The sequence below is a fragment of the Hyla sarda genome, chromosome 3 (genome assembly GCF_029499605.1).
Source record: "Hyla sarda isolate aHylSar1 chromosome 3, aHylSar1.hap1, whole genome shotgun sequence".
Lineage (NCBI taxonomy): Eukaryota > Metazoa > Chordata > Amphibia > Anura > Hylidae > Hyla > Hyla sarda.
This window is the reverse complement of record NC_079191.1, coordinates 141,712,910-141,735,174: the sequence shown is the minus strand read 5'-3', so window position 1 is coordinate 141,735,174 and position 22,265 is coordinate 141,712,910. Positions and strand designations below refer to the sequence as shown.

The 22,265-nt window shown below is 43.2% G+C and overlaps 1 protein-coding gene across 12 annotated transcripts in view; it reads left to right on the top strand.

Annotated features, from left to right (window-relative positions):
* PHC3 (polyhomeotic homolog 3) overlaps positions 1-22,265 on the top strand; it is a 99,803-nt gene that overhangs the window by 29,577 nt on the left and 47,961 nt on the right. For all 12 annotated transcript variants that reach the window (XR_008891137.1, XR_008891136.1, XM_056565161.1 and 9 more), the window contains exons 3-7: positions 5,772-5,930; positions 7,497-7,571; positions 12,995-13,153; positions 15,732-15,833; positions 18,502-18,742. Coding sequence is in view for 10 of the 12 variants with exons in the window: in XM_056565161.1 (XP_056421136.1) it covers positions 5,772-5,930; positions 7,497-7,571; positions 12,995-13,153; positions 15,732-15,833; positions 18,502-18,742 (736 nt within the window). In the remaining 2 variants the exon portion in view is untranslated. The remainder of the gene's footprint in view (positions 1-5,771; positions 5,931-7,496; positions 7,572-12,994; positions 13,154-15,731; positions 15,834-18,501; positions 18,743-22,265) is intronic.

Below are 22,265 nucleotides of genomic sequence, written 5' to 3'. Positions count from 1 at the left end.
GAAATCCCAAAAGAAAAGAATTTCCTCTGTAGGATACAGCCTCTAATAAGTACTGGAAGGATTAAAAAATTTTAATAGAAGCAATTTACAAATCTTCATGCAATAGAAAAGGAAAGAAACGGAACAACTCAGCACACCAACCCAGGTATTCTTTGCAAGTGGTACTTTATTCCAAAGCTTCAACCATGGAAGACAATTTACAAATCTGTTTAACTTTCTGGCACCAGTTGATTAAAAAAAAAAAGTTTTCCACTGGAGTACACCTTTAAAGCTCTGAATTTTTTTTTAAGGGTAGTTGGGGAACGTAGCCTGAGTTAGTTTAGAAAAGTTTATTTGGTGACAGGTATTTTTTAACCTACACTGTCCAGCAGTGTAAGTTAACTCTTTCCTTGCTGCACTGGCACATAGCTCTAAGCTCAGCAGGTGGTTAAGTGAACCATACTATATACACATTGTAGGTTCACTGTAAATTCTTGCTGGGCAGTATATATATGACGTATATCTACTGCTCAGCATCTGCTCTGTAGCCATAGCACACCTGCAGATCTATGCAGGGACAGCTCCCAGTGCAGCAACATCCTGTGCTGGAAAATGCTGTGTGGCTGCGGAGGTAAGTAGAGACGCTATTTATCACTACTTCCCTCCAGGGATGCTAAAACTATGGTGTTTTTGCTTTAATAAAGCATCATAGTCTCAGCTTGCTGCGATTATGCAAAATTGCCAGATCGCAGCAAAACGCCGGGGTCAGGGGAAAAAACACCAAACCCAATAACGCAAAGGAGGTTTGGCGTTTTGCGTTTCCCTATTGACTCCCTGCTAACATCTGGCCACAGCGTTTTCCCACGGAAAAACGCCATGTGGCCATTTTGGCGTTTTTTTATTTTTATTCTTTTGGTAAAACTCTCCAAAAAAACCAAGTTGAAACATAGCCTTACATAGGTTTTATCCTAGAACTGGGCAAAAAAAATCAACTCCCCTGTGACAAACTTTGGACCAAATTCACAATTGAAAAATATTTATATTTTAATAAATAAAAATGTATAAAGATGTGTCAGTACTATTTCTTTTTTTTTCATGCTATACCAAAATGTATGTTACTACTTAATATTGCTTTAATAGCTCTAACATATTCTGCAGTGCTGTACAGAGATACGCATTCCAAATAAGTCATTCTAGGAACTTTTTAAAAATTGCTGCAGAATTCCTATGTACACTTATCTCTTCTACATGGCAGGAAAAAGGGGTTGGGCAAAGACGGTCTAAAGAAACAATGTAACATTTTTGCTGCATGTACAGTAATGTACTGTGCCGTAAAACTAGATATTTCCCTTTCACAATGACAGCACCAACTGAGAGAGGGACTCTGCCCCTAAGGACAGGAAACCTAGAGGATAAAAGGCAGGTCTCTCCTCCCCAGCCTCAGTGGTTTCCTGTCCTTGGGAAGCCTAGTGGGGCAGGAGTTCCTGTCCCAGTTGAATACTGAGGCTGAGGGAAGAGATCTACACCCTGCAGTCTATGGTTCTATTCCCTAGCAGGCTCCCCTAGTCTGGGGAAATAAAAAAGAGAACAAGGATGCGCTCCATAGTGTGACACTGAGGGATAAAATAGGTAACGCACTGTGTGAATTGCGCTTACCAAAGGAGGTTGTACTGCGTCCATGTACAACCATGGATAAAGGTGCAATACAGGGCGGTCTCTGCAGCTACTCCACGCCGATAAAATCCAAATAAAACCAATTTCTCCAAGCAACAGGGCGGGATGAACAGGAGCGCTGAGACCAGGTACTAAGGTAAAAAGATTTATTTCCCACAATGCATCAGGTGCAGAGGGCGGCCTGATAGTATTTAGGCAGCCCTCTGTACCTGCATCGTCTTCCACAAGCAGGAGTCATCGAGCCTGTCATTGTGAGCTCCAAGGGGGACCCCAAGCGAGACTTAGCTGAGGTCTCAGCAAAGATCCCGTCCACGGTACCTGCAATAAGTTTCAGGATACCTGATTGAGTGTACTCTTCCGTTTTTTGGTGTTTCTAATTGTAGTCTGTTTTTTTCCTGTTTTTTTTTAGAGAGATGATGTGCCTAAAAAATCTAAAAAAAAATCCAAGAGTGTAGCTCTTGTAAAGGGAAGATGCATCCTAATTATGACAAGTCTATCTGTCAAGCCTGTATAGCTAACATAATAGCAGCAGTGAGATCCTCTTTTTTGGCGTTTTTGTTTGGTTATGTATTATCAGATATTTTAGAGAAAGGGGGAGATGGGAAAAAGCTTTCCCTTATTCTCAGATCTACAAGCCTAATAAGTCTTTACATCCCAATTAGAAATCTAGGTGCCCAGAACACGATAAAGTTGGAGTCCTCTAAGTGGCATTTTCCCAAGAAAACAAAAGGTTACATGTTTAACCAGTCCCCAAGTAACCCCAAAAAACCTAACCCAAATTGATGTTTCGGGGCGTGTAGGAGGCAGACTGCAGAATTTCTTTCCGGAATGGGAGAAAATATCAAACAGCAGCTAGATCCTCAGTATCATCAAAGAGGGCCCTGTGGTTGGAATTCTCCAGTCTGGCTCCTCCCTGCCTGGTAGTCACAAAAAAATCAGGATTAAGGAGGTCAAACAGGAAGTTTTTTCTTTAATCAAAAAAGATGTGCTGATTCCAGTCCCAAGGGAAGAAAAGGGGCAGGGGTTTTACTACTCCCTTTTTCTAGTAAAAAAAAAACAAAAAAAAAAACAGACGGTTCATACTGGACAATTATAAACCTGAAACCTCTAAACAAGTTACTGATTTATCAAAAATTCTAAATGGAAACCATAAAGTCTACTGTAAATCTGTTAAAAGACTGTTATATGGTCTCACTAGACCAAAAAGATGCCTATTTACATGTCTCTATTCACCAGGATTATCAGAAGTACCTGAGGATAGCAGTAGTATTAAATTCAGAAGAAGTGCATCTCCAGTTCTGGGCCCTGCCCTTCGGTATTTCTGTTGCCCCTAGGGTATTTACAAAGATCATTTCAGAGATGGCGACCCATGTCAGAGAAGGGATGGGAACTTTTGTCCCCATCTAGATTATTTTCTGCTTATTGGTCATTCAGTAGAGGAGGTAAATTCCTTCCTAAATCACACCTTACTAATTCTAAAAAGTTAGGGTGGATCATAAATTGGGGAAAGTCCTCCATAGTTCCTGCAAGAAAGAAAGTATTTCTCAGAATTATACTAGACTCCAATCTTCAAAAATGTTTCCTTCCTCAAGAAAAGATCCAAAAATTACAAGACCTAGCCAGAGAGGTGTTGAGGTTGCGCACAGTACCAATAAGGAAGGCAATGTCTTTACTGGGCCTTTACACAACCACCATCCAAGCGGTCCCTTGGGCTCAATTCCATACAAGAAAGCTTCAGTGGGAAGCTCCGGCAGCCTTGAACAAGTCCGCCTCAGATCTGGACAGTCCAGTAGAATTGTCAGACGCTGCACTAGCCTCTCTCCTTTGGTGGCTAGATGCCGCAAGTCTCTCAAAGGGTCTGGAGTGGAGGAATTAAGATCTAGTTCTTCTAACCCCAGATGCCAGTGCTTATGGCTGGGGGGCTCCCATTTTGGACACAAATTTTCAGGGAAGGTGGGGAAAGGAGTCCTCCCTCTCTTCAAATTAAAAAGAGTTACTGGCCATTCAAAAAAGTCTGGATCAGGCCAGGCCTTGTCTGTTCCAAAGAAATGTCAAAATTCTGTCAGACAACTCAGCAGTTGCAGTAATAAATCTCCAGGGCTCCACAAAAAGCAAAAATGTCATGTCTATTGCTACTCAAATGTTTTCCTTAGCAGAAGATCATCTTTTGTCTCTCACAGCCGTACACCTAAATGGAAGTCTGAATGTAAAAGCAGATTTTCTCAGCCGTCACAGTTAACACCAGGTTGAATGGTGGAGACTCGACCAGGACATCTTCCAAAAGATTACACAGCTATGGGAAGTTCCTCAGGTGGACTTATTCGCCACAAGACAAAACCACCAAGTAAGAAATTTTTGCTCCCTAGACCAAACAGAAAGGCCCTAGGTGGTGGATGCCTTAGCTCACAGGAGGGACTGGAGGGACAGGTGACCTGTCGGCCCTTTCCAGTGTAGAGCCCTATACTAAAATCCTAGCTGATAGGATCATCTTCTATCCCGATCCTGCTTACCAACCAAAAGTAGTGTCCAAATTTCACGTGTCACAGAATATTGTTTTGCAATCCTTCTGTTCGGAAGTTTCTAATGAAAGAGAAACTTTTCCATAATCCAGATGTGAGGAGGTGCATTCTAGAATATCTATAGAAAACTAGGTCCTTTTAGGAAGTCCTCATCTTTATTTATTCTGTTTTCTGGCTCAAATAAAGGGAAGCAAGCTAGCAGGAGCTCTGTTGCTAGGTAGATTAAACAAGCTATATCTCTAGCCTATATAGCTTCTGAAGTTTCCCCTCCTTCAGATCCCAGGGCTCATTCCACTAGATCAATGGCTTCCTCTTGGGCCGAGAGAAGAGGAGCTTCCATAGACCAGATTTGCATGGTGGCCACCTGGTCGTCTCTACTTACCCTTTTCAAGCACTACAGGGTGGATGTGGGCATTTCTTCCTCTGCTGTTTCTTTTGGACGGAAAGTCCTCCAGGCTGTAGTCCCACCCTAGGTGTTATCTCTGTTATCTCAGTTGGTGCTGTCATGGCGAAAGGGAAAGCCGGTAGTTACTCACCAGTAATTGTGTTTCCCCCAGCCATGACAGCACCGGGGCATTCCCACCCTATGTTTCGGAAGAATTATTTTAGTGTTTTTTTTCTGCACTGGTATGACCCTTATTATATTCTTCTTCCTATTTTTGTAATTTTATGTATATTTTGTATACTAACCAATGGTAGGCCCTTCTCAACTTGGAAATTCACTGAGGCTGTGGAGGAGGGACCTGCCTTTTATCCTCTAGGTTTCCTGTCCTTAGGGGCGGAGTCCCTCTCTCAGTTGGTGCTGTCATGGCTTGGGGAAACACAATTACCGGTGAGTAATTACCTTCTTTTGCTCATACCTACATTTTTTTACACTTAAAAGGAAAAAGATGTATAAAGAAATATAAAAATATAAGGATGTAGCAGCCCCCAACTTGATGGGGATGTGCTCCTCTGTTTCTTTGGCTCGCTGTGCCACTGGTGTAGTAGAGAACTCAGAGGTCAAATCCTGCAGAAATGTGTGGGAACTGAGTTCCTGCCCTTTTTCCACAGCAGCAACACCATTCCTATTACCAGGAGTCCTGAAGGACCAGCCCTTGAGTGGAAATTATGGGTGAGTTCCCTCACTTTTTTTTCCAGGACTTGACCCTAGAGAGAACCCTTTGTCACCATAGTCTTTCATAGGCTAAAGACTACAAGAATGTGGTAAAGGTCAATGCTGACCTGCGAAATATCAACACGCCGATGCAGAAAGCTGCAATATGGAAGGTGTATATTTATAAGCATTCATTTCTATTTAGGTAGGTATATAGGATCCCAGTTTAACATTATCCCTCATACTAAAGATTGAAGATATTTTTACTTTGCCTAATATGTTCTATAAGTAATGATATCACTGCCACAGAACTACAAAAGAAGAAAAAGTCATTATGTCCTTAATAATCTGAAAGGTTCCTGATGTGTTTCTATCTTTCTAGTTTGTGATAGTAAAGGAAGTATGTGGTGAATAGCAAACCACGATGAGACATTTTTATAGCGACCGTGAGTGCTGACAATTTTTTTAATCTTTTCAGTTTGGTAATGTTAATTTCCCTGCAGGTTATTCAACAGACACTAAATCGTCCTCCTAGCTCTGCGGCCCAATATCTTCAGCAAATGTATGCAGCCCAACAGCAACATCTAATGCTCCAGACAGCAGCACTCCAACAGCAGCATTTGAGCAGCACACAGCTTCAGAGTTTGGCCTCTGTTCAACAGGTACCAGATGTGCAGAGGAATACCTTGAATTTTCAAGCCCCCAATGTAAAATCTTTGACAGACTCCATTAACTCGACACTAGAAAATGTACAGATACTGTATGGGAAAAATTCTTACATAATGTTCAGATGGTGCACATAATAATATCCTACCACAGGGATTAAAGTCACAGTGCAAAGATAGGAATAAACTCTCCACAGGGATCTTAAAAACATTGACATCACAGCACATGGGTAATGACCAAAGTTTAGTTACATTAGTTGTAATAGTTATAGTAATGTTACAGTTCAGGGACAGCGCACACCGTGATGTCACATTACCTAATAAAAAAACCATTGTATAGCCACAGATAAGGCTGTTTACACACAGTGATGTCACAGTGCAATAACTTTCACAATGTTTTACAATGCAGGAACGATTCACAAAATATTATGTGCCACGCACTACAAAGACTCTTGCACTCACCATTCAACCGACGGCTTAACACTCCTATCGTAGACATCTCAGACATGGCTGCAGCAACTGCATGGGGTGCTCAGAGGCGACTGCCGGCGGTTTTGCGCAAGTGCGCTTCTTCTGGCCTCTTCGAGGCCGGAAGAAGCGCAGTTGTGCGAAATCGCCAGCAGTCGCCTCTGAGCACCCCACGCAGTCCCTGCAGCCACGTCTGAGGTGTCTACAATCGTAGTGTGAAGCCGTTGGTTGAATGGTGAGTGTAAGAGTCTTTGTAGTGCGCGGCACGTACTCTTGTTAATTTTCTGTTTGGTCTACGTTTCCTCCTAGTACCCCCATACCACGCCTTACATGTTGACACAACCTCACAGCCTTGCTTTATTGATCCTCAGTCCTCCATGAACCTACAATTAGTTGTCCTAGCAGTGCCGTCCAGCCAATTTTTCTACAATTCAAAAAAAGATGTCACAATACTGGAATAACACACATGGTGATGGCACAATACATGGATGTTAAACATATGAGTTAATGCACACAGTGACATCATCACAGGGTGCAAATGGCTTATGCTATGCCTAATAGATTTGTTTTTAATGTAAAACTAAGCATTCCAAAGTTTTGTATCAGGGAACAAATGAAGTCCTCAAAGAGAATAAATAACTGAAATTTTGTTTAATACGATTTACTTAAAATGTTACTGTCATGAAAACATTTTTTTGGACATGTCATGCAGACATGAACAGAAAAATGACAGCAGCACTCTGCTAGTGCTATGTTATATAATATAAAACTGCCACACTACTATAGAGGAAAAGCCTCTTCTAACATCTGGCTGCCTTCATTTTTGGTTAGCCCAGAAATATCCGAGATTTACAGAGGTAAATGGACAAGTTCTCCTGAAGCTTTTCTTATAGAACTGTATATCAATCTGCTCAGCTCCTCCAGCTAATATGATGTCTGCAGAGTAGTCTGCATGTTTTGCCTGACAGGTTCCCTGTAAGATATTGATGGTGCATAGTATAATGTTTATTTCATAAGTTGGGGGGGGGGTCACTTCGGCTCTGCTATACGTATTCTTTGTCAGAAATGTTCACCTTTTCTTGTGCTTGTCTCTAGGCAGGTGTGTCTGGCGACAGACGGTCTGTTTCTCCTTGCGCTGTTAGCCAGCAGTCCTCTGTTCCTCAGTCATCTGTAAGTTTTATTGTCAGATTGACCTTTTATGGTTCTTGTCTTATGACATGTTAATAAGAAGTAATAGGCACTTATTGAATAAGCTAAGACCATGACATACAGGGAAATGGAATACTTACACCATGCAGCTTCTTGACTATTGACTGTGAAAACATTGTATGAAAAGCTCCTATTCTGACACGGTTTATGTGAAAATGAAAAAAAAATTCTTAATAAACTATATAAAAAATCTGTAAGTGGCCAGGACTGAGTCCCAACAATTTCTGTTCTAACACAAACTACAAAAATGGATAAAGGAGGTAGCATGGTTGTTATGATTTTTATTTCCATATTTTTAAACCTTTCTAGTATCTACAAGAAACCTTTAAAGGGGTTGTGCGCTGCCCTGCAGTTCGGAGCTCCGCTCACAGCGTCCGGAAGTTCATTACTCCGAACGCTGTGTGCTGGCTTCCGTGTTCGCAGCCGCTGGGCGTGACGTCACGCCCGTCCCCTTCGTTACGTCACGCCCGCCCCCTTCGTGACGTCTTGCCCGCCCCCTTCGTGACGTCTCGCCCACCCCCTCGTGACGTCTCGCCCGCCCCCTCAACGAAAGTCTATGGGAAGGGGGCGCGACCGCTGTCACACCCCCTTCCCATAGACTTTGGTAGAGGGGGCGGGCGAGACATCACGAAGGGGCCGGGCGTGACGTCACGCCCGGCTGCTGCGAACACGGGAGCCTGCACACAGTGTTCGGAGTAATGAACTTCCAGACGCTGTGAGCAGAGCTCCGAACTGCAGGGCAGCGCACAACCCCTTTAATACAATGAACAGATCACAGTTTATGTGCTCATTATGATTCAAGAGAAACTATAGAAAGAAAAGGGAACAGAAAAAAAGCGCAGCAATGTGCCGTTACTCCTAATAACTGAGGGTAAATGAGAAGAGAAGCAGTTCTGCTCACCTTTGGGTGTTGCACTACGGGTACAACACCATATAGCGTAGTGAATAGAAAGTCCGGGAGTGCTGCCACGTCACCTTCTCCGTCTTAGAATGATCCTAGGCGGTCTTGGAAATAGAGGGAACTGTGGTCTGCATTGCAGCAGAAAATGCCGGTGTGTTCAGGCGCTTTCCTCGCAAGTGTAGATCAATCCAAGGTTGGATACAAATCAAATCCAAAATGGGAAATTATATATAGGCAAAAGGATTTTATTTAACATAAAAGAATAAAATGGGGATAGTGAAAAAAGGCCGTAACATGGGGGGCGGGCCCGGGTGGGCCCTCCCCTCCTCTGTTATTGGATGGGAAACCTAAACCCTGCCAGTTACCTTTATGGTCAGAGCACAGTGTGTGGAGAATAGGAGAAACTGTGAGGCAGGGACTGCAACTGTTTAGTTTGGACTGAGCCCAGATGAAGCAATTCCTTTTAGGAGTCAGGGTGCATTGGAATATATGTGGCCCCTTCTGCACCGCTGCCTGCCTTGTTTTCCTGGGATCTGATATGATCCAGAAGGACATTTACTGATCCACAGAAGGTTTTCCTATCCAGACTTGACATCTAGAAGTCCGCCAACAACTGGAAGCGAGCCGGGACCAGACGACAGGCACTCCTCCTGGTATAAATGACGACATCTCCATCTGCATAACCATTGGACCTGACGAAGAAGGGATCACGCCCTTCGAAAAGCGTTGTCCCACCCCCCATGTTACGGCCTTTTTTCACTATCCCCATTTTATTATTTTATGTTAAATAAAATCCTTTTGCCTATATATAATTTCCCATTTTGGATTTGATTTGTATCCAACCTTGGATTGATCTACACTTGCGAGGAGAGCGTCTGAACGCACCGGCATTTTCTGCTGCAATGCAGACCACAGTTCCCTCCATTATGATTCAAGAGCACAGAAGTATAATAAAATCTATATGATAAGAAAACACAACATTAATAGTATATTAACATGTAGAGTATTCTGCGCAGATGCACAGATTTAATGCACAGTATTTTCTGCTGCAGATTTCAATGTAAACTGAATGACTGGACACAGCTTCAAATCCTGCACATCAAATCTGCACAGAATACTGTACGTGTGAATAGACCCTAAAGGGGTTATCCAGCTGAAGGGGGAGTTTCGCAACTCTGGCCATACTTACAGTGTGCCTGTAGTGTCCAGCCTCTGTCCCGGCTGCGCTTCTCTTCCTTTCAGAAATCGTGACGTCGGGCCCAGAGTGTCATACTGCTACTCAACCAATCCCTGTCCGAAGCAGCACATTGTTACGGCCAGTGATTGGCTGAGCAACTGTATGACACTCTGGGCCCTCTCTCGCTCCAGGCCCAAGTGTCACAATTTCTATGAGGAAGAGGATCGCATCTGGGACCGGAGCGGGAATGCAATGAACAAAGTTGTGGAACTCCTCCTCCCGCTGGATAACCCCTTTAAGCATTTTATTAGAATGACCTTCTTTGTTTATATGTTCTCTGGAATACCTCAGTTAGGAGGACCTCTCAGCTCTCCTGATATGTCTTTTATATATTTGCATCCCCTAGAATTATAAATTTGGAACTTTATTTCTTAGAAATCTGAATTGTGCCGTTCTGCTAATCCCCCTGGAAATGCATAAAAGCTTAACTACATAGTTTCAGTGGCAGGATACACTTTTTGAACTTTGGCAAATCTGTGGCTTGCTGCTATGGAATTGTCGGAAGTCCCCTGCAAGCCTATGGAATTATTAGTAGTTCCATAGACTATTTGCTTTAGCTGCGTTCTATATACACTGCTCAAAAAAACAAAGGGAACAACACTTAAAACATTGGAACTCCAAGTCAGTCACACTTCTGTGAAATCACACTGTCCACTCAGGAAGCAACACTGATTGACAATCAATTTCACATGCTGTTGTGAAAATTGAACAGACAACAGGTGGAAATTATAGGCAATTAGCAAGACACCCCAAATAAAGGAGTGGTTCAGCAGGTGGTGACCACAGACCACTTCTCAGTGCCTATGCTTCCTGGCTTATGTTTTGGTCACTTTTGAATGCTGGTGGTGCTTTCACTCCAGTGGTAGCATGAGACGGAGTCTACAACCCATGCAAGTGGTTCAGGTAGTGCAGCGTAGTGTCCAGAGCATGGAGGTGCTACCAGGAGACAGGCCAGTACATCAGGAGACATGGAGGAGGCCTTAGGAGGGCAACAACCCAGCAGCAGGACCGCTACCTCTGCCTTTGTGCAAGGAGGAGCACTGCCAGAGCCCTGCAAAATGACCTAACTGACGTTAGAAAATCCCATTATAGTCTATGGGATTTTTCTAATAGCAGTTGTAACCCGTTATCGCCTGTTATTAATAACGGACGTTATTTTGTGATGGGCGATAGTAACGGGAGAAATAGTGCATGCACTATTTCTTCCGTTCATTCGCCCGTCACAAAATAACGCCCGTTATTAATAACAGGCGATAACTGGTTAAAACGGCTATTAGAAAAATCGCATAGACTATAATGGGATTTTCTAACGCCCGTTTAACGGCCGATTTGCAAGATTTATATGACGGACGTTCATTACGGATGAATTTGTATAGTGTGAAAGGGGCCTTAGACTGCGCCCACAGAGTTTCTATGAAGACACCCTACTTACAAATGTAATGGTAATGCCTATTTGTAAATTTATTTATACATTTCTAGGAAGAATTGCACAATAAGGAATTCTAAAGAAAGGTGCTCCAGCATTTTTCTTTTATGAGGAATACAAGCATTTACTATAGCAGACAGGTCTTTTTCAAAGTGAAACTGACAGGCTGTTCACCTGCACTAAACCTAATATACTGGGCATGGATGTGGAAATCCTATTGCCCGACAACCCCGGACATGTAGTTCCGGGCGCTTGGCAGGTGAATGTTTCATACATTTAGCCCTGTATCGGGCAAGCAGGGCCGGACCGACTTCTCCCTTTATTTTTATATTGCCGGTGCTCAGGGTATATGGAGCTCCTGACTTGTGCCTGCTCCACACCCGGTGACCCCCAAGGCCAACTATTACCCCTTTTAGATCGCCGTTGTCAAAAACCAAATCACAGAATTGCCTTTTTTAATGTTTATAACTTCAAGTAAAAAGTGTTCAGAAAGTCAGATGAAAATCAAAATGGTGCCGATACAAACAGCAGATTACGGCCCAAAAAATGACCCATCATACAGCCCACTATACGGAAAAATAAAAATGTAATAGGGGTCAAGAAATTGTTTTCAATAATTAAAAAGTTTTTAAAAAAATTTCAATTAGTAAAACATGACGGAAACTAAACACATTTAGTTTTGGTGTAATCAGGCCGACCTAAAGTATCAAAATAACATGTACGTTTGACCACAAGGTGGATGGCGAAAAAAAAAAGAAAACCCCCAAATGAGCATTTTTTTTTTTTCAATTTCACCTCACAAATATATTTTTTAGTTTCAGAGCATACGTTATGGAAAAATTAAAGGTTTCATTACAAAGTACAATTGGTCGCGCAAAAAAGGAGCCTCATATGGGTCTGTAGATGGAAAAATAACAGTTATGGCTGTTATAGGGCAAAAGTGCAGAAACTAATAAAGACCTTATTTACAGACTATTTTGGTTGAAATTATTTTGTCTACCAGCACAAGTGGATTTCACAAGGGACAAGTAGATTGGGCTCTGTTTTAGTCCCTTGGACAAGTACATTTTTTTTATTTTTTATTTCCACACCCCTGCTGTGTTATAGTCTGGGTAAACAGCATTATAATGTGGGGTCACTTACTTGAGTTAATGAAGTATTGGCAGAGTTACGTCTTTAGTCTAGTTATATTTTGTAGCTCTGTGCATTGAAAACAGGGACTTGGCTCACTGTGCTCCCCTGCCTCTTTTATATTCCCCGCTCTGGCCTGCCCCCCCGCAATGACTATTCAAAAGTATTTCAAGTCACTCGGTCTTAGCAACATGAGTGAATAATTTTGAACATTCATTACGGGGCGGGCCAGAGCGGGAACTATGGAGGAGGAAGGGGAGCACTGTGAGCTGGCTTCCCGCCTCCATTGTGCAGAGCAGCACAATACAACTAAAAGACTAACTCTGCCAATACTACATTCATTCAAGTAAGTGAACCTGCATTTTATTGCTGTTCACCCACACTATCACCCAGTATATTGGGTTTAGTGCAGGTGAACAGCCTGTCAGTTTCCCCTTAAGCTGTCTCATAAGCTTTCTATTATAATCAACTTGAGGGCAATACATTTCTTGCCTCATTTCTACACTTATGTTCACCTCTGGTTGTTCTGCCTCACTTCTTTTACCATGAAGCCTGTGTAGTTTTTATCTCATATATAAACACAGTTTTATAAGACTGTTTGTTTGTTGCCATACATTTGACATAGATTTTCTCATTCTCAATTTTTCCTGTTTCCTAGTTAAAACTATTTTATGTTTTCTTTCATCAAGCTTAACCTCTCCACTTCACCTCCTCCAACGCAAATTGTTAGTCGATCACAAACATCCAGCACAACAAGCAGCAGTATTACACAGAAAACAATGTTACTTGGAAGTACTTCTCCGTCTCTGAGTGCAAGCCAGGCTCAGATGTATCTACGAGCCCAGATGGTGAGTTTGTATCCTTGCTTAGTCGATTATTTAAAAATTTTTTTTTGCAGTTAGTGTTTTTATATATTGGCTAATAGTGTTTCATGCAGTATACATGTAAATGTGTACTTACCATTTTAATAAATATTGTCCAATAATCATTTATTTTTTATTTTTTTTAAGATCTTTCTTTTAAAGGGGTTATCCAGGAATAGAAAAAAACAGAGCAAATTTCTTTCAAAAACAGCCACACATCTGTCCTCAGGTTGTGTATGGTATTACAACTTTGCTTCATTCACTTCAATTAAACTGAGGTACAATACCACACACAAAAAGGTCTTGCCAAACCTATAAAACAATTTGAAAATGTTGACGGTACCAAGAAGTACTCAATTAAATCATATATGAACTGTAATTACAATAATGTGGTTTATGTCATTGAGTGCACTGTGTGTAAATTAAAATATGTGGGTTACACCACAAGAAAATTAAAAACGCGTGCATTAGGACATTTCAATGACAGTAATACCACTTCTGTAAGACATCGGTCGGCTGCATCAATTCATTTTTACTCAGTGTATGGTGGTAATGTAAATTCGTTAAAAATGTATGCCATCGAACATGTTAATGTTGGCATAAGAAAGGGATGTTTCTGTAAAAAATTGGCTCATAGGAAACCATATTGGCAGTTTACTTTGGGGACTCGTGCCCCAGCAGGCTTAAATGTTTGCCGTGAACTATTATTCCTTTATTGAGCCTCATCCCTTACTTAGCCACATACATCGGTATATTCTATTTTATATGTTTTATCATATTTGGATTTGATATGTTTTACAACTGTTTTACCCTTGTATATTGATCCGCCAGTCAGTTGTATCTCCGGTGAGGTGGGAGGTATCACTTGTTGATCCCCCGCCCTACATCTAGGTATTTAAACCTCACCTGGACATACTCTGACATCACCGAGGAAGAGCGCATGGCCTCGAAACATGTCTGACTGTCGTTTTACTGTGTGTTGTACATCCTAATAAAGCTGCTCATCATCGTAGTGCTGGACCTCACGTTCATTCTTCAGTCAACCTGAGGATAGGTATGGTACTGTTTTTGGAAGAAATCAACTCTGTTTTTCTAATCCTGGATAACCGCTTTAACAGAATATTAACAGTATCTGTCACCAAACTAAACTTTTAATATATTCTTCCTTATGTAATTATAAGACACTTTGCTGTTTACTTGCTGTTAAAATTCCCAACCTTTATATGTTTTTCATGTGATTGATAAAACAGCCACTAGGTGGCTTTGTTCTGTTCCCTGCACAAGTCAAACAGTTAGTTTGGTCTCCTCCCTGCCAGTCAGGACACCAAACTCAGGAAGTGCGTGGGGGGCATGGCGAGGCACAGCTCTCTAAGGCTATAGTGACATCACACCTGCTGGGGAACACCCATTTCTTCTGCCAGGAGCTCACACAATGTGAGCAAGGGGAAAGGTATAATTCTGAGCTTTTTAAAGCTCGGACATTTTTTTTAAGGGCGGGAGGGGTGTTAGGAGTAGTTGGGGGATATAATCTGAGTTAGTTTAGAAAATATGGTTTGATGACAGGTAATCTTTAATTATTATTAAATACTGTACAGGGTGGGCCATTTATATGGATACACCTTAATAAAATGGGAATAGTTGGTGATATTAACTTCCTGTTTGTGGCACATTAGTATATGTGAGGGGGGAAACTTTTCAAGATGGGTGGTGACCATGGCGGACATTTTGAAGTCATCCATTTTGAATCCAACTTTAGTTTTTTCAATAGGAAGAGGGTCATGTGACACATGAAACTTATTGGTAATTTCACAAGAAAAACAATGATGTTCTTGGTTTTAACGTAACATTATTCTTTTATGAGTTATTTACAAGTTTCTGACCACTTATAACATGTGTTCAATGTGCTGCCCATTGTGTTGGATTGTCAATGCAACCCTCTTCTCCCACTCTTCACACACTGATAGCAACACCGCAGGAGAAATGCTAGCACAGGCTTCCAGTATCCGTAGTTTCAGGTGCTGAACATCTCGTATCTTCACAGCATAGACAATTGCCTTCAGATGACCCCAAAGATAAAAGTCTAAGGGGGTCAGATCGGGAGACCTTGGGGGCCATTCAACTGGCCCCTGATGACCAATCCACTTTCCAGGAAACTGTTCATCTAGGAATGCTTGGACCTAACACCCATAATGTGGTGGTCACCATCTTGCTGGAAAAACTCAGGGAACGTGCCAGCTTCAGTGCATAAAGAGGGAAACACATCATCATGTAGGCCACTGGATATGCAAAATTGCTACATGATGATGTGTTTCCCTCCTTATGCACTGAAGCTGGCACATTCCCTGAGTGAAAACTTTAGGTTTAAAACTTATTTTATTCTATTTGTTCCCCTCAAACCATTTTACTTGGGTAAGCATAGCAAACTATGGTTTACACCTGGTTTGGGGATGTAATGTTTTATTAGTTCCATACAAACATAAAGGTAAAGTTTAACAAGTGTGAATATTATAATAATGTTAATATGTTACTAATATTATTATTACATTTTCTGTGTTCTCAACAGCTTATTTTCACTCCGGCTGCCACTGTTGCGGCTGTGCAGTCGGACATTCCTATGATCTCGTCATCTCCATCTTCAACCTCCAGTCAGTCATCTGCCACTCAGGTAAATGGGGAAAAGAATCTCTTAAATCATATCCATGTTTGAGGTCCATTGCACATATAGATTACTTTACAACTTTCCCTGCCAACATCCAAATTGCCCTTAAAACCAACCTCAGAACAGAAGAGTGCTAAGCTGTAGCAAACAATGCAGACATCATATACATTGTGAGGCATAAGCTGTCATAGTCACACTTTACTATCTAGATGTCTGTTGGACAAATCTACGTCTGGCTGAGGCTGTGAATATACTTGATGTCACTGCAAAGAACCAGGAGAATGGTTCTGGTGTTGATTCTCATGATTCAGAACAGGCTTTTTTTTCTGCACCGATTGAAAACTTCATGCAGAAAATGGTGTACTTCCACCTTCATGCATACAGTTTGGGAACAATCTTTTCTATTTTGGCATGATAGCTCCCTATCAAATGATTTGCAGTTGGATGATACTTTGCCTCTCAACTCCATGAAACAATTTTAGGATAAATTCGAACTGTTTTTATGGCAGAGTGGATGCAAATCCCCAGAGCCATGTTGCAGAACCACTGGAAAACCTTTCAAGCAGCAGCAAACACGAGGGGAGACCAATACCTTATCATAGGAGACCTACCTTAAAGGGATATTCTGGCTTTATACATCTTGTCTCTTATCCAAAGGATAGGGGATAAGATGTATGATCACAGGGGTCCCACCACTGGGGACCCCTGCGATCTTGATGCAGCCCCCGGCATTCTGCCGGGGGCTGCACCGAGATTGCAGGGGTCCCCGGCGGCGGGATCCTTGCGATCATACATCTTATCCCCTATCCTTTGGATAGGGGATAAGATGTATAATGCCGGAATACCCCTTTAAGGATAGAAGAGGCTATTTTTAGAAGATTAGGATAGATAGTGGTTTAAAATTACAGGACCAAATATTAAACGGGTACTCCGCACCCCTAGACATCCTATCCCCTATCCAAAGGATAGGGGATAAAATGTCAGATCGCCAGGGTCCCACTGCTGGGGACCCCCGGGATCTCGGCTGCTGCACCCACCTGTATGGATTCCAGTTCACACCGGCAACGCTGGAGGCTTCGGATCCCGACCACAATGGCGGACGAGCGTGACGTCATGACTCCGCCCCGTGTGAGGTGGAAGCCGTACAGGTGGGTGCAGCAGCTGAGATCCCGGGGGTCCCCAGCAACGGGACCCCGGCGATCTGACATCTTATCCCCTATCCTTTGGATAGGGGATAAGATGTCTAGGGGTGCGGGGTACCCCTTTAAAGCTGTACTGCAAAGAGATTCTGATAACTCCCTTCTGGTTTCTGTCAAATGCAGAGCTCTCATGAATTTTGTGGATCCAAATCATCATCCATAGCAATATCCAGTAATGTAATAATTATTTACCAAATATAAGTTAATGCTATTAGGTCTGTACCACCGATACTGCTCTGATGGTAGACCGGAGTGTAAATGCTTCAGTCTAGAATGCTATTCCAGGGATCAAGGCTTTTCACCACTCTGTATCAACTGAGGTTTGTTAGTTGCGCAGCATTAGTAAATATCCCTAAGATATGCCATTACTGACTACTGGGACCATCAGTACTTAAAGTGAAGTGGCCATAGTGCCTCCTCAGTGTATTCCTGTATATGAACACTTCTGGACCATGCAACATGGCTCTATTCATTTGAAGGGGATCGTGTTGGAGTTTCCTGCACAACACATTGGTAGAAGTCCAGTTCATAGTGATATGCAGTTGGGAATGTTTGTATGTTAATAAAAATTTATATGAATTCAGGTAGAAAAAACAGACATGGTCGCACATCTACAATCTTGTATAATGATCTTATTGCTTCTCAGCATAATATAAAAAACTAACAGGTAGTTAGTATACATTTTTGATCAAAAAGTACAAGCCCACTCGCCACGTCAAGGCCACCTATTTAGAGTGGGTCCTTAATGTCCCTAGCATAAAATGGCGTAGCACCGGGCGACGACCACCACCGCCGCGCAACCAGTGCCCACGGGGGGGGAACGACCCACTGGCAGAGCGGCCCCAATGCCACTCAAACCAGTCTATGGGCCGCACCCCCCACAGACACGGCGGCAATGGACGCCGCACAGCACCACACCAGTGGGAACAAGGTGTTATAGCACACTTACCATGCTCTCCCAGTCAGACTGGGAGGCTGCTAGGAAAGAAATGGCCCTTGTGCAGCTAACTACTACTTGGGCTGAGGGGGTGGGGAAGAGTGCAGACACATGTTAAAACATGGTGTGGTGCTGTTCGGCGTCCGTTGCTGCCGTGGCGCCGTGTCTGTGGGGAGGTGCGACCCATAGACTGGTTTGAGTGACATTGGGGCCGCTCTGCCAGTGGGTCGTTCCCCCCGTGGGCACTGGTGTCGCGGCGGTGGTGGTCGCCGCCCAGTGCTACGCCATTTTATGCTAGGGACGTTAGGGACCCACTCTAAATAGGTGGCCTTGACGTGGCGAGTGGGCTTGTACTTTTTGATCAAAAATATATACTAACAACCTGTTAGTTTTTGATATTATGCTGAGAAGCAAGCAGATCATTATACAAGATTGTAGATGTGCGACCATGTCTGTTTCTTCTACCTGAATTCACAATAAAAATGTATATATTTTTCTTTTTTATGAAAAGCATATTTATTTTATTTTTTTTACTTAGGTTCAGAATTTAACACTGCGGAGCCCACCAATATTGGAATTATCTTGCCCTCAAAACAGTCCTCCAAAAATAAATAACCACGAACAGCCCCTCGCCATGTGTCACAAGACAACCGTCACCAGCTCCAAAACCATACACACTGACTCTTATGAGGCAAGCCGTAAAGGAGAAAGTCCTGGATCAGAATCCCGCTGCACCGCCGTAACACGCACAACAAGTTTACATCAGCTGCTTGCGCCAGGCATGTTTTATTATTATTATTATTATTATTATACTTTTTTTATTCCGTTTTTCATTGTATAACCATAACATTTTTTGCATTTTCCAACATAATGGCCCACATTTCTAAATCTGCCTGAAACCAAAACTGGTTTTGTCCATAACAACCAATCACAGCTCAGCTTCCATATCTTAGCCATCTCTGGTAAAATAAAAGCTGAGCTGGGATCGGTTGCTGTGAGAAAATCACACCAGTTTTTATCTCCCAACAGGCTGATAAATTGGGGCCATTGGGTACAGTAATGCTTGGGGTCCATGAACTAATTGTAGCAAATCAGGTTAAAAACCTAGGTTAATAAAACTACCATAAAAAATGGTAATAAATATGTCAGAAGTAGCGGAGTGCTGCAGGGGGAAAAATAGAAAAAAGAAGGTGAGATTAACAAATACCGTATTTATCGGCACTGGCGTATAACACGCACCCCCATTTTAACAGGGAAATTTAAGTAAAAAAAATAAAATGTAAAATAAATGACTTGGACTAAATGCCACATCATCCCCCCCCCACTTTGTTTTCTTCTGCACCTCAGTTTGCCACATCATTCCTTCCCTTTTATCAGTCCCTGTGCCACATTTACCCCTCTCATCGCCATCCCCCCCCATGTCTCATCATCCCTCCCATGTCTCATCATTTCCCCCTGTCATAGACCACCACTAGCCATACAGACATTAAGCATTTAGTGCCTCCCCCCACATAATTTCCCCCTGTCTCATCATCCCCCACCCAGTCTCATCATGCCCCCATCATCCCCCCCTCATCATCCCCCACCCCGTCTCATCATGCCCCCCATCATTCACTCTGTCTGATCATCCTCCCACCCTGTCTCATCATGCCCCCCATCATTCCCCCTTCATCATCCCCCACCCTGTCTCATCATGTCCCCCATCATTCCCCCCCTCATCATCCCCCACCCTGTCTCATCATGTCCCCTATCATTCCCCCCCTCATCATCCCCCTCATCCTGTCTCATCATGTCCCCCATCATTCCCCCTCATCATCCCCCACCCTGTCTCATCATGTCCCCCATCATTCCCCCTCATCATCCCCCAACCCTGTCTCATCATGTCCCCCATCATTCCCCCCTCATCATCCCCCCACCCTGTCTCATCATGTCCCCCATCATTCCCCCCCCTCATCATCCCCCCACACTCTCATCATCCCCCCGCACTGTCTCATCATCCCCTCCCAACCTGTTTCATCATGGCCCCCATCACCCCCCCCTCATCATTTCCCCCTGTCTCAAGCCAGTGGTCTTCAACCTGCGGACCTCCAGATGTTGCAAAACTACAACTCCCAGCATGCCCAGACAGCCAGCGGCATTCTGGGAGTTAAAGTTTTGCAACATCTGGAGGTCTGCAGGTTGAAGACCACTGTATGCTATTCTTCCCCTCCCTCATCATTCCCCCTTTTCCCTGCTTTTCATAGTTTTTTAAATTTTCCTTACCTGGCTGCGCTTCGGCAGGCGGGGGTCTTGCGGGCTGCAGTCAGTGTAGCAGATGAGTGACATCCTCTCCCGGCTCCTCTGCGCGGCATCAAGGGCGGTGACTACAGGAAATGAAAAGTGATGTTACTGATGCCGGCAGAGGACGTCACTCATCTGCTTCACTGACCGCAGCCCACAAGACCCCCCCGCCTGACCTGACCTGCCGAAGTGCAGCCAGGTAAAAGAAACAAAAAACTATAAAAAGCAGGGAAAAGGGGGAAAGATGAGGGAGGGGGGAGGTAAGAAAAATTAAAAGTAAAACTGTCACTTGTTTTCTCCCGCACTATCCACAGGTACTGGTGGATAGTGCGGGAGATGCTGATTAAAAGGTAGGGCAGATCCGGACAAGGTAGGGCTCATTTTTATCAGCGTCTCCCGCACTATCCACCACACCAGTACCTGTGGATAGTGCAGGAGAAAACAAGTGACAGTTTTCCAGAGTGGGGAGGAGATGCCGCTGGTCACTGATTTAAAGTGACCGCGGCCTTGCTGCTAATACCTAACAAGCAGACGCTGCCGCGGCCGCTTTAAATCAGTGTCCAGAAGATTTATCTGCGGATACCACGCAGGCAGACTTTTTGCCTTAAATTTAAGTTTTAAAAGTGCGTGTTATACGCCGATAAATACGGCAGTCAACGAGGGCATGAATGAGGAGAAATAGGGGCAGGTATTAAACAGCCAGTTTCTACATTAGTGGAGTTAATGAGAGGAGGTCAGAAGAACTCTCCAGTTCTAGTGAGCACTATGACACCATGATTGGCAGGACACGACTGATATGAACAGGGAATACAGATGTTCCTAGTAACAAGAACACAGTCCAGGACAGATTTGTGGTGAGCTGAGTAAAGGATCCCTTCTCAGGTAGTAGACCTGGCCCCCATCTCATTCATTTGAATGAGCCGACCGGAGCCAGATAGTGACTCTGGTCGGCTAATTTTTGCCCCATATCTGGTTTTCTGGCTGGACTAAAAAACGCAGCATACCATGGTTTTCAGTCCAGCCAGAAAACCAGATACGGGGCAAAAATGAGCCGACCGGAGTCACTATATGACTCCTGTCGACTCATTCAAATGGAGCCAGGTCTGGCTAGGATACGGGAGCACTCGGTTTTCCCATCCCCCAGCCGGATCCCGGTCCTGGTATGGACAAAACGTAGTGTGAATGCAGCCTTACAGCCCGAATGAAGTGTTTAGCAGCACAGCCCTCACTACCCGGCTGCCACTCAAACCGAATCATTCATCATTACCTCTAATACAGTGTGTAAGTTGGATGTGATGGCCAGCGAGGCAGTCTTAAATACCATGAGGAGTTGAGCTATTAGAAAGTATATTGTAATACTTGTATTACATAACTTACAATGGTTCAGTTACTTTCCTTTACACGCTGAAACTTCTTGAGTACTTCATTAAAAGTCATCTCTTACCAGAGATCAGGTAGAACGAGGTTAGGGAGACATAACTAGTGACAATTATTAAGGCCCATTCACACTACGTATTTTCTGTGCGGAATTCTGCTCAGAAATTAAGGTGCAGCAGCCTCTCATTATTTCTCCAGATCCCAGACTGAGCACTTATTTTGTGTGGATTTGATGTGACACATTATATGCATCCATGATGTTCATGCAAAATGCATCTATTTTGCACAGAATTGTCCATTTTTTAATGGTTTTATTATTATTATTATTATTATTATTATTTTTTTTTGCATAACTCAGAACTCTCTTTCAGCGCTGTGGGTAGGATGATCAAGCTAACACACTGCCAGTCTATTTTGTTTTATTTCTTTTAAATGGGTGAGCTCTATATAGTGTCTGTCATTATAGAGGATCACATATAATTCTATTTGAGCATCAGAAGCTGGAATATAAATCTATGTATTGTGGTCATCTAGGGCAGTGTTTCCCAACCAGGGGGCCTCCAGCTGCTGCAAAACTACAACTCCCAGCAAGCCCAGAAAGCCTTTGGCTTTCCGGGCATGCTGGGAGTTGTAGTTTTGCAACAG